This window comes from Acartia tonsa, chromosome 12 (genome assembly GCF_053477335.1).
Source record: "Acartia tonsa isolate MP-2025a chromosome 12, ASM5347733v1, whole genome shotgun sequence".
Lineage (NCBI taxonomy): Eukaryota > Metazoa > Arthropoda > Copepoda > Calanoida > Acartiidae > Acartia > Acartia tonsa.
In genome coordinates, this window is record NC_137271.1 from 43,057,689 (window position 1) to 43,075,224 (window position 17,536).

Here is a 17,536-nt window from a genome sequence, read left to right on the forward strand (position 1 = left end):
ACCTATCCTCTCAGTCCAAAGATAAAGCCTATACACCAGGTTTACGCAAATGTGTCAAAACTCCCCCCCCCCCTTGTATTCATAACCAGTTAAGCAATAATGAGCTAATCTAACAGTTAAGAGAAAAACACACACAAGTAGCAAAGCACAAAAAGTCAAAGATTGGACAAACGGGCAAACTGAAAAGAGCAAAGAGAAAATATGCAAATGATCGAATAACCTTCAAAAATATGGTTTGTTTCTTTTGAAGTATGGCCGACAAATTTCAGCCGTCTATATCTTATATCAGGCGAGAACAACACATCCCCCCCCCCCCCCCCACGTCGTTATGGACAGACTGACAAACAGACAAGGTTAATTATAGTGTAGCTTTACTACTAAAATCAGTTTACTCAGTAGGAATCAGTTGTTTTAAATTTCTTATACTTGAACTGTATAGTTTTTTTACTTACTTAATATGTAACTTCCAAATCAGTGTTAACTTAACTTGCCGATAATTTGTAAATTTAAAATATTTAATTTTCAATTTGATCTTTCCTTCATCTCGTAGTCGATTCCACAGGGCTTCCCTGAAAACAAAAAAAGTAAAATTAATATTTTGAAAAACAAGGACAATTATGACAGCAAGTAGCGCAGCATTAAAAGTAAACAATAATTTGGGAATGTAACTAATTTGGGGTAGGATAAAACCGTCTTCACAAGAGAAATCGCACATAGAAAAATTGCCAACCCCAAATTTTTAAACTTTCCTTTTTAAACTTAAGTTGAAAGTGGGGAAGGGTCGACTTCCCTAACCCCTAGAGCAAGGCGCACCCGCTAGTGAAAGAAAAAGGACTATTAAGTTCTAGCATACCGACACACGGACGGACATAACGTAGTTACAGAAGTGCTATGCTACAAATAATATATAACTGTATAAAACTAATATTTGGTTTTGCCAATATTAAAGGGATTCCTTAATCCAAAAGTCATTAAAAATGTATCAAATTGTATTCTTTTTAAACATTGTTTTATACATTGATAACCTGTACATATATTCAGGCATAAGACTATGGACAATAAATTAATATACATCCCCAAGAAATGATAATAAAACCCACAATTATGGAAAAAACCATTAAGAATATAAGTCCCCACATGGGACTATGCACGAATGAGAGCAAGTGATTTTAAGCACCTTCCAGCAGTAATTCTAAATGTTTTTTTTGCTGAATATACTAGGGTTATGTTTAATATTGTTATATCAATTAAAAAATTAAGTTTCGCCAAAAAAAATTCAAAAAGTTAGGCACTTTAAAACCAAATATCATCAAATGTTTTGTTGAGTTCAAACTACCATGAAACAAACTTTTTTAATGAAAAATGTTAATTTATAAAAAGGGATGGTAACTTATAACATTGTAAACAGTTTTATTAGTGTGCTTTCGTAATTTACAATGGGTACCAGTAAAGTGTCTGCCAACCAAATTTTCAAAAGGGGTAATTTGTTTATCGTCATAGGCGTGTACATTAATTAATCGTCTATTGACTTATCCCTTAATATCCCTGGGGTTTCCCATGCTAACTGCAAAGCATACTTGAGTCACCATCTAATCAATTATTTAGTAGGATTTTAGGTAAATTCCTTTACCACAAGTGGGCAAACGTAACTACCTCCCCCTGACCCCCACATGCAGTGTTTCCTAAGCATAACTTTGGGCACCAGTGTAATTTACAGTCCAATGTCCCCTCCCTTCCTGGGTCATATTCCTTGCTATTATCTTAAACTTTTTTAGCCTAGCATTAGAGTAAACACTGTTAAATAACTGTATCTCCCTATCGCAACCGCCTTGTGCAACCTTTCTATTGGGTCATTGATAAAAAAAACCAATGTTGTCGCTTATATTAACACAGCCAAAAAGCAGAAAATAATTTAGAAGCAGACGAAAGAGGTCTTTGAACAAAAAAGGGAGGTAGTTTTTTGTATATACATCTATACTATAAATCTGTTAGCCTAACCCTTGAGGGTACCTAACCCTGTGGGGCTAACTCAACCAACTTTAATTAACCTTTGCACAACGGAAAATTAAAAGGGGTGTTATATATATACATTTGCATAAGTGGGGATTTAGTCGGATTATAAATCAAATTATACTTTATATATTTCTATGCACTGCACTGTGTCTGTTTTAAAATTTTTAAATATTTATTCTTTTTTTTTATTATTAAAAGATTTGAAGCAATTAAAGACAATACAATAAATAACACATTTCTAAATATCCCAATTTATATAAACAAAATAAAAGTAAATTCATTCATGAAAAACAAAACAAAGGATCTTAAGGGATAAGACAATGGATGATAAATTGATAAAATTCTCAATGATGTTGAATAAATAACCCTTTCTGTTGATGAAAATTATTAATTGAAATGTTTGGACACTACTATTACCAACCAATAAAAATTCATTTAATTAAAGTACCCAGAGTTTTGAAGCTAACGAATCAAAAAACGTTGTTATAGAACTTTAGGTACCAGTGTAATTGACAGTCCAATGTCCCCTCCCTCCCTGTAAAAATCTTACATATCAAGTGCTTTTTTGTAGGTTTACAAAAAGAAATAACGGAAATACATAGGTCAAGTGGTTTTTAATTAAAATACAAGCAAAAATAATTTTCGAGTGAGGTAATATCGCATATTTTGGTAGTAGAATATAATTCATACGTTCAGGTCTCTAAAAGGCACTTTTTTCAAATAATCCTGCGATGCTTGTTAAGCCCAAAATAATCTAAACTAACCTCAAATAGCCCTTAGGGTTTGGGTTTAAAAGAAAATTAAATAAGGAGAGAAATCACCCCTTACCCCCCCCCCTCCCCACCCCTCTGGAAGTCCTTGGTGAAGCATGATTTCTTCTAAGCCTTCCCAAAATATTTATAATCTACCAAAGCAATAATTTAGGTTGTTTGCCATAATTCGTGAATAAATAAAATTTTTCTTGGGTTTTTAATCAAAATAAAGTTATTTGGTCAGTGGCGTGCACAGCATTTCATCAGGGAGGGGGGGGGGTGAAACCATTAGGGGGACGAAAACAGGGAAAGGCAGGCTTTAGCAATTTCCATTTTATGGAGTGTGTCGACACCCTTACATCCACCTAACGCACGCCACTGCATTTACCTAGGGATCTAAGAGGATGAGACAAATGCCGATAAAATAATGTACATTCCCAATGACGAAATAAAAAATTACCCCTTCTGTAGAGTACATTTAGTGATTGAAACACTGAACTTAGTGGCCGAATTTGCTGCAGCAGCAAGACGCGGATAAGTAAGTAAGTACACTGAACTTTATAAGCCAACCAATCAAAAGTCAATTAAAGTTCCTAAAGTTATTAATCAAACAAAAGAGTGTAATAAACAGCTCCATGTCCCCTCCCTCCCTGGCATTTACCTGTGTCTCCCGGGGCGGGCTGAAGAGTGACACTGGCAGGACAATGGGGAGGCAGCTCAAAAAAGAAAGGGTAGGCATTGGCACCTAGCTTCTTTATCAACCTTTCCTGAAAAGTAAAACATTACCTATTAGACTATAATATAGCGTCAAAAAAATATCAATAAAAGTAACTTTGTAGGAAATACGAAAAACTAGACATATCCTTGTAAAAAAGTATAAGCTTGTTTGTCTGTCTGTTTGTACCTTAAGTTCTTGCTAACCGCAGAAACGACCTGGTTTCAGTGAAGCTCAGGAAAGGTTTTTAACTATTTTTAGGGGGGGGGGGGGGAGGGTACCTCCTACATTTTCCTAATAGAAATGGTCACTGGAAAAAATATATAGAGAAGCTGCGATAATAGTAAAGAAATGAAGCATAGGATGAGAAAAAAATCCTTGTAAAATTGTTTGTGGGTCCTAGGAAAAATTAGTTTAAAACCCGCATAAGCCTAAGGATTTGGTTTAACTATTTTTTACAGAGAGCGATAATTCATCTAAAGAAAAACTATTATTCAACCGATATGTTTCTCGTTTAAAATATATCTTCTTATATGTCTATAGGCTATTTATTTTCAAATTAAAGTCTTATGATAGTAATGGGCTATTTGTACTGTCCTCCCTTCGTCCCCTTTTTTATAATTCAGAAATAGTAAAGAATAATTCAAACCTTTAAAAGAGGACTATCCACCAACAAGAGTACGTGATTCTAAGTATACCTTCCAGCATTTACCCTGAGTATTTTCTTTTAAAATATAATAGGTCACTAGTAATAATTAATATATTGACGAGAAAATTTATGTTTCACCACATCAAGTTGTTGTAGAAAAATTAGCAATTGCAAAACATTAAATTGTAGTAGTTTGAATTTTATTTATATTAATCAAAATTAGTATATTGTTACAAAGAGCCTAAAATCATGAAGATACAAAGAGATTGGTAAGTTTTATTTTATATCTTTATTTCATTTTTATCGTTTTTTATATTCTATTTTTAGCTTATTTAACATTTTTATTAATTCTTTTGTTATGTTTAGGTATAATAAGTCTATTCTATTTAATCTTTTGATTAGAAAAGTCGTTGTACATGTGTACAACAAAACCTGTTCATTCTAAAATGTAAACAAATGATTGGCTATATAAGTCTAGCTCAGGGCATATTTCTATAGTGTTTTGGAATATTTCAATCAATCAACATCTATTCTTATTTAGTGTATTTTGATATTTCAATCACTCAACATCTACTTTTTATTAGTATATTACATTTTATCATTTTATTTATTCTTATTTATTGTTTATGGGAACATTTTATTATTTTATCAATATATATCCATGACCTATTGCAGTTCTGTGCATTATATTCAGTCATGTTTTATTGAGTGTTTTTTATCTATGTCTGCTGTTCTTTGCAATTTCCATAGATTAAGTATTAATGTTTTATTCCCATATTCAATGTTTTATGTCTAACCAGTATATTTTAGTGATAGCAAGTTAACACTGGTGATAGTGATACCAAGTACAGTTCTTGTTGTTATCCCTGGATTAGCCAGCTTAAAAAGTAAGAATAATTATTTGATATTTATATTGATTTTAAGTTTATTTTATGTTATTTTCATTCATTTATAAACTTAATTATTTCACTTCAACACTGTTCGAATTTAGCTGTGTTATCTGAAGAATTTCCACATTTTATACTATATATTTTATGCTCTTATTTAATGTTTCATGTTATTTTATGTAAGTATATGTATTATTTTAAATCTCAACTTAGTTCTTTACTCATTAGTTATCATATACATTTTTGTTCTTGATGCTATTTCATTTAAGTCCTGTAGCTATTCCAGAGTCTATCTCTGAATTGAAATTAAGTATGACCCCTTGATTTTGATTCTACAACACAAGTTGAAGAAAATTTTAAAAATGTTCAGGTTTTTTGTCAAAATTCTATCAAACGTTTTGTTGAGTTCTGGGTGTCTTTAATTGTCCATGTTGTCAAATGATAAAAATTGAAAAAAGTTAAAAGCACATTTACTATATCTCATATGCATGTTTAAATTAATGCTAATATGGAATAATTTACAATCTATATAACACGAATATCGCATATGCATCATCAAATATCCATTTTATTAAAAGAATTAGCTTCATAAAAGTTTTCAAAATCAATTAAAATACCTAAAAAAATATGGTGAAACATAAATTTTTTCGTCAATACATTAATGATATTTATATGGTGACCTATTATATTCTGAAAGAAAATACTTAAGACCAATGCTGGAAGGTACTTAGAATCATGTGCTCTCGTTCGTGGATAGTCCCCTTTAGTATTATGAAATTATCTTGATGTGATGGAGCCCTGTCCCTGATTTATTCTTCATCAGGATGACAAACTTTTTACTTTCTTTCAACAATACTCTGTACGTCCTAAGTCTGTCTTTACAACAATTAGATATTTTGTATTAAACATTACTTCTTGTATGGTATTACAGATATAAGTCAAAATTCTTGTAAAACACTCATATGATATTGTCCTTTCATTAAAGATAATATCAGCTGCTAATGAAAATAAGCGTCTTGAGAAATTCTAGCAAAGATTCCCTCAAATGTCCTTCCGTAATGTGGAAAGAAAAGCTGCGCTTCTTTTGAGTTGCTTCTAAAATTTTCCCCGTATCTACTTTATAACTCACTTACTTAGCCCGGCCAGTATTGCTGCTGGTTGAGTATATTGTTTGTTTTCTCTCAGCACTAGCGCATGTAAAATGTTTTTGAATTTGTTTTTAAGCCTCGCACGGCTTTGGTGATGAATATTATCATTTCTGTTTTCATGTCACCCAAACAAAAAGTAAATACGCTGGAAATGTATACTTTAAAAGCTAACTTGCTCTTGGGATATAATCCTACAAAAGACCTAGATCTCATTTATGTTATATTTGTTTACCTTATATTTATGTAACAATTTTATTTAGGCCTTTTGTCGGATTGGATCTCTTGTATCTAGGTCTTTTGTAGGATTAGGCCTTCTGTAATATCAAGTCTTTTGTAGCAACGCCTTTTATAAATCGTAAGTAACCTAGTATAAATGAGGTAATACATCCTATTGTGTATCCTATCCTCTATACGCTATCCAAGGCTAGAAATCCTGTTTTGTTGACCCTAAAGTGAACAATAACTCGACGCTACTCTATAATTTACTAACCTGTAATCTTGTGAGAGGACGTTTTGTAGGCTCGTCGTCCAGCTTGGGGTAAATTTGTGCGGAGGCCAGGTATAAATCCTGAAACAAATGCCAATTGAAATCGGTAGATATAGGTTTCTTAAATGAAACATATATTCTTAATTTGAACATAATGTCAAAGTAAAAGTATTTATTTATAGTTTTTGCTTTGTGCCATTATTTACAACAGTTAGTTTCTGTAAATCAGGTGAATTTTTAAGGATTAAAAAGTGCTTATACTACACCTAGTTATACAGATTTGTCTGAAACTATACATCTCGAAAAACTTTTCAGGGAAGCTGTATATATGTCTTGGAGGTGTTTTAAGCTATTTTCCATACCCCAACCCCACTCCCCTATAATTTAAGGGCGAAGCATCTAGTATATTAAATAACTCTTTATATTTTAGTAGATATCTCTATTTGAAGATAACCTTTAGTTCTTCAATTTTATAAGTCTTCAATTTCTAATGATTTAGCATTCTAGGAAGTTAACGGGAGATGGATAAGTTTTCTAATATAATACAGCAAGACTAAAAGTAAGAATAGGAGGGTAGTATCGTAAAATTTATTTTTTGTCCAAGATTATAAAACTTAATGGTAGTTTAATTGTGTTATATACTTTAAGGCTTAATAGTAAAATAATTTGTACGATTAATCTATACCTACATTGCCAATCCATCGTTAGTGTTCTTGTGTTTAAAAAATTATCATTTACATGTTAATGCTACTTTTTTCCGAGTGCCAATACCCATCAGTGTGTTGTTGGGTGTTTCATAAGACTTCCACAATCCTTGGAAACACATCTTATAATTGGTGCTAAGCGCAAGGACGTACCAAGGGGGGGGGGGGTAAACAATGTTATTACTTGCCCCTTCCCCCCAACACAAATATTATCTTTTTTTATGGGGGGGGGGGGGCGGTTAATATTAGTTTACATTGTTCAAAACGTTTTAAGGCAAAATGGCGGGGGAGAACATTTTAATTGCATATTTACCCAGGAAGGAAGCCGACTTTGGGCTGTTTAATACACTAGTCCACAAAGTCTTATAATAACGTTTTCTTATTCGTTGATTTAACAACCTTGGGGACTTTCATTGAATTTTGATTGGTTGGTTCATTAAGTTGATTGTCCAAACGTTTCAACCACTAATTGAGACAACAGAAGGGGTAATTGTGTATTATCATTGGGGATGTACACCAATTTATCGCCCATTGTCTTATCCCTTTAGATCCCTGATAATTACCTTTCTGAAAGTGAGGCCAAGAACGTCCAAGTCCTCCCTGCCATACCTGAAGGCTGCCAGTACATGGCCAAATACTTTACGGTCCTGAAACAGAAAAAAAGATAAAAACTTAGGGATGGAAATCCGTCAAATTTTTGGACCGGATTCGGATTCTTACAAGAATCCGTCAAAAAAATTCTTATTTTGGCGGATTCTGGATTCTAGCAATATTTTAAAAGGCTTTTTTTCAAAAATGTAAAAAAATAAGTGCTACATATGTCCTAAAAATTAATGTTTTTGGAGTTCTCTATAATCCACTTCTGAGAATCGAACCAGATTTAAAAAATTTTTATATATGATGATGACAATCTTTGCCTTCAAAAAGGGGGAGTTGAAAGCAAAAACTAAAGATGCTAATTTTAGCCTACCAATTAAGAATCAGAATCCGCTATTAAAAATCGGATTCCGGATTCCAAAATTGACCAAAAATTGGGCGGATTCGGGATCCCGGATTCCCAACCCTAAAAACTAAATTCTTTAATAGTTTATACTCCAAAACGAGATTGAAAAAAATGTCTGATAATTTTGAAACGTGGCATAATATATATATAAAAAAAATATTAAGAAATTTTTTTACGTTTAGAGAAAATATTACATTGTTCAATGTTCAGTAGGTATGTTTACATGAATTCTAAATTAAATTCTTGTGGTATAATTGATGAATCAACTAATCTAACACGCAATTCTCATATATCACAAAAATTGTCCAAAAGTTTAATGGAGAGGGGGGGGGGGCGGATCTATTTAGAGACACGGTTAAACAAAGTGTTAACATTCTTTTAAATGAAAAATTCATAGATTTCTTTCTATAAACATCAAACACTGGGTATTTTATCAGCTGAAATTAATATAAACTCGTATTTTTTTGTTAGCAATTTTTACTTCTTAAAAATCATATTCGATTCTCATGTTTTAATAGGTAAAACAATGTAAAAAGATAACATGTCAATCATATGTTTATTTTAAAGGATTATTTGCTATATTTAGAACAGTTTTTTTTATTGGGTTAAAAGTTAGTAGAAGTGAATACGTATACTTCATATGTTGTACGTCAAAATGATGTCAAAACAGTAAGGATGACAATTTACATTAGAGCAAACAATTTTTTTCTTAAGAAAAGGTCTGAACATATTTCTGTTGTGATAAACTTTCTGGGTGCTGAATCTTTAGTTTTATTTCAATACATAATTGTAATATCATTTGGATGTAAAATAATGTCTAATCGTCCTAGGAATAATGATTTCAATAAGGAAATCAATGGGATAATTTTGTCTACATGTTCCTAGCCTTTATGGTTAAGATTGAAGTTTTTGGGGGGAGATTTAGTGCTTGATATGAACTTTGTTGAATGGCACCTTTCTATCAGTTGTTTGAACGAATATACAAGATAGAAGGGCTTCGCTTCTTAAAAATAAAGAACCTTATCTTCTTCAAAAAAGACGTTTAAAAACCTTTCTATTTGTACATCACCTTTGATAAATAGATTAATAACACTATTATATTTCTTAAAAGGTTTCATTTATAAGAACTCCCTATAAGAAGATTTTTATATCTATGTAACTTTAGTACAAATAACAGACTTAAAAGTATTAGAAGTTTTCAAATAATAAAAAAGGGGAATTTAATTATTTTTTTATGTTATGACTGATAAAATGCCTAAAGAAATACGCATCTTCAAATAAGAGTATCAAAAATCGATACAGACAGTATATTATCATATACAGAAAATCTGAGTAGTTGATGATACACATATTGAAGAAGAAAGTATAATATTATAGAGATGCTACGCATAGCTGTAATTAGTACCTAAAGCCATAAAAATATCGAGAAATTTCTAGTTAAGGTCCTTAAACTTTTGGTCTAATTTTACTATGTTTATTAGGCAAACTAAATTACTGTGCATTCACTTGCGCATATTATAACACATGGTGTATATTCTGCACAAGATTCATTTTTTTTCCCTGCTGCAATTTTTTTTTATTTTTTTCCCCTCCCTAGTTTTTTTCCAGTAAGGAAGGGAAAAAAATGGAAAAATATTTTCAAAAGTCTTTATTTTATTCATATTATCCCCCCTCCGACACATTATTTTAGTAAATTTTTTCACCAAGGATGAGAGAAAAATGTAAAAAATGTTTCTCTTCATTTTTTCATTTTTTCCCTCCAACAACATATTTTATTTTTATTTTTTTTACCCTCCCTCCCTTCAGCATGGTCAGTTTTATAAAATATACACCCCTGGATAAAGACTAAATAGGCATTCATTGGCCAGCAGAATTCTCACAAAAAATCAACCCTCTATCTGTAATAGTAGTCGAGTAAATATAATTTTTCCTGTAGCAATCAGTTGCCTGTCATAGAATTGCCATTAGCATAGGGAACCTTAAATCTATCTTGAATAGTAACCAAGAAATTGACGTTTCTTCAATGTCAGATCGTTAGTTACGGACAGACAGGCATTTTAGATTTTAGAGTAGTTAATAAAAAGAAAACGTTATGGAAAAAAAAACATTTTATTCTTCTAAAATATATCAGGTTTTGCTGATTTGTTAATGCAATACATATACGGAAATGAATGCATAGGTACTAACAAATATTGATGACAAATATATAGGCAAATATACACTGATAAGGACTTGGGAATACACTATAAAAATGTATATCTTTTTAACTTTAACGTTTATTTATAAGGGGGACGTAACTGAAGACTTTTTGATGCAGGGGGGGGGGGGGTTTTCTCCGGAACCACTTGATGAACCGTGCAGATTTTTTGGACTTAAGCTTTTATGGGTATAAACATCTCATGGTTTCGAAGTCACCCCCCTAACCTCACCCCCTAGCCCCCCGGGGCTCAAAACCCCCCTAAAAATGAACCTAACCTTAATTTTCTCAAAAACTATTTGACCAATAGATATGATTTCCTAGAATTAAGCTTTCATGCTAATCAACTACCTTTTAGATTAGAAGTCGCCCCCCCGCTAGCAACCCCTAGCCCTCCGGGGCTCAAAAAAAACCCTGAAAATGAACCTAACCTTAATTATCTCAGAAACTATTTGACCAATAGATATGATTTCTTAGAATTAAGCTTTCATACTAATAAACTATCTTTTAGATTAGAAGTCACCCCCCTGCTGCCAACCCCTAGCCCTTCGGGGCTCCAAAAAACTCTGGAAATGAACCTAACCTTAATTATCTCAGAAACTATTTGACCAATAGATATGTTTTCTTAGAATTAAGCTTTCATGCTAATAAACTATCTTTTAGATTAGAAGTCACCCCCCTGCTGCCAACCCCTAGCCCTCCGGGGCTCAAAAAACCCTGGAAATGAACCTAACCTTAATTATCTCAGAAACCATTTGAGCAATAGAGATGATTTCTTAAACTTAAGTTTTTATGCATATAACTTAACTTATAGTTTCGAAGTTACCCTCCTGCCTCCAACCCCTAGCCCTCCGGGGCTCAAATTAACCCTGAAAATGAACCTAACCTTAATTTTCTCAAAAACTATTTGACCAATAGATATGATTTCTTAGAATTAAGCTTTCATGCTAATAAATTATGTTTTAGATTAGAAGTCACCTCCCTGCTGCCAACCCCTAGCCCTCCGGGGCTCAAAAAACCCTGGAAATGAACCTAACCTTAATTATCTCAGAAACCATTTGATAAATAGAGATGATTTCTTAAACCTAAGTTTTTATGCTTATAAACTGACTTATAGTTTCGGAGTTACCCTCCTGCCTCCAACCCCTAGCCCTCCGGGGCTCAAATTAACCCTAAAAATGGACCTAACCTTAATTTTCTCAAAAACTATTTGACCAATAGATATAATTTCTTAGAATCAAGCTTTCATGCTAATAAATTATGTTTTAGATTAGAAGTCACCCCCCTGCTGCCAACCCCTAACCCTCTGGGGCTCAAAAAAACCCTGGAAATGAACCTAACCTTAATTATCTCAGGAACCATTTGATAAATAGAGATGATTTCTTAAACTTAAGTTTTTATGCTTATAAACTGACTTATAGTTTTGAAGTTACCCTCCTGTCGCCAACCCCTAAACCTCCGGGGCTTAAATTAACCCTAAAAATGAACCTATCCTTAATTTTCTCAGAAACCATTTGATCAATACAGCAGATTTCTAGGACTTTTATGGTTTAGAAGTCACCCCCCTGCCCCAATCCCCTAGCCCCCCGGGGCTCAAAAAACTACTTTTCTAGGAGAAGAAGGATGTCAATCAATTTTGTGAGAGTTGAGACTCAATACTTTGTTTATTGAAAAATCTTACAAAGCAAAGCTTTTATTTAATTTTATTTAATTAGATATGGTCTGTGAGGGTTAGCTTTTATCCCGTTCATTTTGACATGTTATAAATGTCCTATAGATTTTAAACTTTGCATGATGTTTTCTATAGCATTTAGGTACGTCAGTCACAAACGGATAGCTTTTTTAGTTAATTTAGGCATGTTAGAATTGTCCTATTGATTTCAAACTTTCCATGGTGATACCTTTAGTAGTTAGGTACGATTTAGAAAGCGTAGCAACTCTATAATCATTACAAGAATGTCCGTACGTCCATTTTAAACATGTTGATTTTTTACTTTTTTAACAACAAATTTTTTTGTGATCTAATCATCCGATTGATCTGATTTTTGGTACGTTTATTCCTGGGACAACAAAAAAAAGTATAATGTTTCAAGCGAAGCAACTCTATAATCAAGTCCTAAAAATGTAAGTATGTCCATAAACATTTTCCTGTATCAAGCAGTTTTTCAACAAAATTACACTTACAATTTTGCTTCAACTCTTATACATTTATATTTTGATTATTCAGTTCTGACACTATATAAGTGTTAATGTCCGTTTGTCCTACAGTTTCAGTGCTTTGCTTTTATGGATGTTGTCATCCTTGTTTTTTTAACATTGATTGATTTTCTATCTATATTTCACATCTAAAACATAATTTATTAGCATGAAAGCTTAATTCTAAGAAATCATATTTATTGGTCAAATAGTTTTTGAGAAAATTAAGGTTAGGTTCATTTTTAGGGTTAATTTGAGCCCCGGAGGGCTAGGGGTTAGAGGCAGGAGGGTAACTTCGAAACTATAAGTCAAGGTATAAGCATAAAAACTTAAGTTTAAGAAATCATCTCTATCTATCAAATGGTTCCTGAGATTATTAAGGTTAGGTTCATTTCCAGGGTTTTTTGAGCCCCAGAGGGCTAAGATTTGGCAGCAGGGGGGTGACTTCTAATCTAAAACATAATTTATTAGCATGAAAGCTTAATTCTAAGAAATCATATCTATTGGTCAAATAGTTTTTGAGAAAATTAAGGTTAGGTTCATTTTTAGGGTTAATTTGAGCCCCGGAGGGCTAGGGGTTGGAGGCAGGAGGGTAACTTCGAAACTATAATTCAAGTTATATGCATAAAAACTTAAGTTTCAGAAATCATCTCTATTGCTCAAATGGTTTCTGAGATAATTAAGGTTAGGTTCATTTCCAGGGTTTTTTGAGCCCCGGAGGGCTAGGGGTTGGCAGCAGGGGGGTGACTTCTAATCTAAAAGATAGTTTATTAGCATGAAAGCTTAATTCTAAGAAATCATATCTATTGGTCAAATAGTTTCTGAGATAATTAAGGTTAGGTTCATTTCCAGGGTTTTTTTGAGCCCCGAAGGGCTAGGGGTTGGCAGCAGGGGGGTGACTTCTAATCTAAAAGATAGTTTATTAGTATGAAAGCTTAATTCTAAGAAATCATATCTATTGGTCAAAGTTTCTGAGATAATTAAGGTTAGGTTCATTTTCAAGGTTTTTTTGAGCCCCGGAGGGCTAGGGGTTGGTAGCGGGGGGGGGTGACTTCAAATCTAAAAGATAGTTGATTAGCATGAAAGCTTAATTCTAAGAAATCATATCTATTGGTCAAATAGTTTTTGAGAAAATTAAGGTTAGGTTCATTTTTAGGGGGGTTTTGAGCCCCGGGGGGCTAGGGGGTGGGGGTAGGGGGTTGACTTCGAAACCATGAGATGTTCATACCCATAAAAGCTTAAGTCCAAAAAATCTGCACGGTTCATCAAGTGGTTCCGGAGAAAACCCCCCCCCCCCTGCATCAAAAAGTCTTCAGTTACGTCCCCCTTTTATCCATACTAACAATCAAACTTGGATACCTAGTTGGTTTAATCGTATCAATTATTTTAATATTTTAATTATTTAATTAAAGCCCCCAAGGTTTTTAATCCAACGAATGATACAACGTTCTCATATTATTATAACATGGGAACTAATATGATTTACAGTTCCATGTCTCCTCCCTGATTAAGGTTCAAAATCACTATACCGTCTTCTATAATTTTAAAGAATTTGACTCTAAAAGTGTCAACCCTACCTTCCCCCTATACCAGTACCCCTAAATGCCTCTAGGGGCGTAGTCGCTAGTATAAATATATTTAAAACAAAAATATTTTTACAGTGTAAAATCCAATTTACCCTTGTTGTTGTTGTATTGGCTGTTCTTTGTCCGTTTCCGGTCCGGGTTGTCATCAGAAGGATGGTGGGGGGGGGGGGGGGCCTTATGGTGGGGGCTCTGGAGGTGGGCGGAGGAGGGAAGGAAGACTAGTGAAACTTGGATGGGTGGAGAGGAAGGCAGCTACATGGGAGGGATTTTGCCAAAGGTCCATAGGAGTGAGATTTGTGGGATTATTTGGGCAGGAAAAGAGATGTTGGACAGTTTCTGGGGTAGGATTGGCGGGACAGGATGGGCAGTTGGGGGTAAGAGAAGCGTTGATGGAATGGAGGTAACTTTGGAGTTTAGGACAATAGTTGGATCTTAATTGGGAGAGGATGGTTCTGTAGTGCCTGGGAAGTTGGGTCTCGGAAGGGTTGATGTCAGGGGGGGCGTGGTTGAGGACAGGATTTGGGGGGTAGGAATTTATGGCTTGGGTAACAGCAGAGGTGTGGAGTCTGGAGATTGTGGATTTGTAGTTTGTAGGAAGGAGGGTGTTGTCGGGTGAAAGAAAAGGTTGTAGGGTAGGAAGGAACATGGATTGAAGGGTGGATTTTTTGGATCTAGGGCCAGGGGGGGTTGTGACGTTGTGGAAGGATGGATGGGAGGGACGGAGGGAGGAGGCCAGGTACTGGGAACATAAAAGGGAAAGGTGGTTCCGTACTGGTAGGATTTTGGTTTCTTGGTGGAGGTGGCTGATAGGAGATTTTTTAGTGGAACCAGTACAGATGCGGAGGGCTTGGTTTTGGAGGACTTGGAGTTTGTCAATGTTGTTTTTGGAGGTGTTAGGGAACCAAACAGGACAGGCATAGGTGGTGATGGGGCGGAGGAGGGTGTTGTAGGTGGTGAGGAGGGTCTCCTTCTGGTGGCCCCATTTGGTGCCAGCCAGACATTTGAGGATTCTAAGGCGGGAGGAAATTTTTGAGGAAATGGTGGAGACATGGGAACTGAAATTGAAAAAGGTGTCAAAGGTAACTCCAAGGATTTTAGGGGTTTTCTCAAGGGGAAGGGTGGAGCCATTAATTTGGACTTGAGGATGGAGGTTGGATTGGTGTTTGCGGTCGGGTGTGAAGAGGGTGACAGTGGATTTGTTGGGGGCGATGGAGAGGCCGTTGGAGGAGGCCCAGTCAGCGATTGAGGAGAGGTGGGAGTTGATGGATTCAACTGACTGGGGGATGTCAGGAGAGGAGTGGAAGGAGTTAAGGTCGTCGGCATAGGAAGAGGTGAGGGCAGGGGGAATGTGGGGGGCATCTGCTATGTAGAAGTTGAAGAGGACAGGGGAGATAACAGAGCCTTGGGGGACACCGGTATGGACGATTTTAGGAGAGGCATTGGTGTTTTGGTAGGAACAGAAAGCCATCCTGCCACGCAAGTAGCAGGACAGCCATCTGATGATGTTAGGATGAAGGTTGGAGGAGGAGATTTTTTGGAGAAGGAGGTGGATGGGGATGCAGTCAAATGCTTTGGAAAGGTCGATGGAGGCAACAGTTGTGCGGCTGGGAGGGAGGTTTTGGTTGAAGCCATTGGCAATGGTGGTGGAAAGGTTGAGGAGGGAGGAGGTGGTGGAGTGGAGGGGTTTAAATCCATGTTGTGAGGGGTGGGTGGAAAGGGATTGTTTTAGGTAGGGAAGGAGTAGGCGTTCAAGGACTTTTGCAGCAGGACAGAGGAGGGAGATTGGGCGGTAGGAGGTGGAGAGGTCAGGGGGTTTACCAGGTTTGAGGAGGGCAATGATTTTGGATAGTTTCCAAATGGCAGGGATGTTAGCAGCGGAGATGGAGAGGTTGAAAAGTTTGGTGAGGTAGGAAATGCCATTTGGACCAAGGTGTTTGAGGTGAAGGATGTTAAGGTTGTCAGGGCCAAGTGCAGAGGAATTGGAGGAATTTTTAATTGCTTCAAGGACAAGGGCAGGGGTGAATGGTTGGAAGTCTCTGTTAAGGTGGTTACGGCGGCGAATTTTGCGGATGATTTTTCTGGAGAAAGGGTTTGAAGTGTGGCGGGAGACAGAGGTGAATTGACTGGTGAAGGATTCAGCAATGTGGAGGTGGGAGGTGTGGACTTTGTTGTTGTTGAAGGAAATGGGTTGGTTGGAGGGAGGGGAGTTGTTTTTGCCGGAAAGGGATTTGAGAAGGGACCAGAATTTGGAAGGGTTTGTTCTATGGTCGGATTTAGAAAGGGTTTCTTGCCATTTTTTGTTGGAATGTTGGTTAACTATTGAGGAGATTTGGTCATTAAGGATTTGGATTTGAGGATCATGGGGGTTGGTTTCTCTTAAGGAGTCTCTTTGCTGGATGAGGGGTTTAGCAGACTGAGGGAGGGAGGGGTTTTAACATGAGTGTATTAGTGTTCTTCTTATAAATATAAAAAAAGAATTCACGAGAAACTAATAAATACGTCAAAGTTTACGTACGTCTATTATGCTTTTTTAAATGTGAGTTTGTCCGTAAGGGTGTGCTCTTTTCATTAATTTAGGCATGTTACAATCCTATCGATTTCAAACTTAAAATTATAATTCCTGTAACATTTAAGTACTGTATATAAAGCGTAGATAACTCTCTAATCGTTACCAGAAAGTCCATAAATCCATTTAAAACATACTGATTATTTATCGGATTTTTGAAAATGATTCCAATGACAACAAGGTACAATATTTCATGCGAAGCATCTATATAATGCATTCCTAAAAATGTCAGTAGGTTCTTAACAGAATCTAGTATTTACGCAATTTTTTTTTACAAGTTTTGTTATATACAATTTTCTTAAAGATAAAAATTCTTCTTGTTCAGTTTTGACACTCTACAAGTGTTCATATTCGTTTACTCTGTTTGATTTTAGAGCATCGCTTTTATGGATGTTGTAAATTCTTGTTATCTAGTTGCTAAACCTTCTTATATACTGTGGATTATACAACGTTCTAATCTTAAATCCCAGGAACCTTATTTCATAATTCCCACTTAAAATAAACAAACAGCAAGATTTATTCGAGATACAAGCTTCTTATATAAGATTATTAAGTCGTCTATGACAATAATCTCTATGATCTCTATATGAATCTCCAAAATAATAAAAAATTTAATGAATGAAAGAAGGGGAG

The 17,536-nt window shown here is 35.0% G+C and overlaps 1 protein-coding gene across 6 annotated transcripts in view; it reads right to left on the reverse strand.

Annotated features, from left to right (window-relative positions):
• Positions 1–17,536, reverse strand: part of krz (beta-arrestin protein kurtz) — a 78,793-nt gene that overhangs the window by 58,193 nt on the left and 3,064 nt on the right. For all 6 annotated transcript variants that reach the window (XM_080178546.1, XM_080178548.1, XM_080178547.1 and 3 more), the window contains exons 3-6: positions 7,919–8,002; positions 6,655–6,732; positions 3,427–3,532; positions 537–569 (exon numbers count right to left, since the gene is read on the reverse strand). In XM_080178546.1, coding sequence (XP_080034672.1) covers positions 537–569; positions 3,427–3,532; positions 6,655–6,732; positions 7,919–8,002 — 301 coding nt within the window. The remainder of the gene's footprint in view (positions 1–536; positions 570–3,426; positions 3,533–6,654; positions 6,733–7,918; positions 8,003–17,536) is intronic.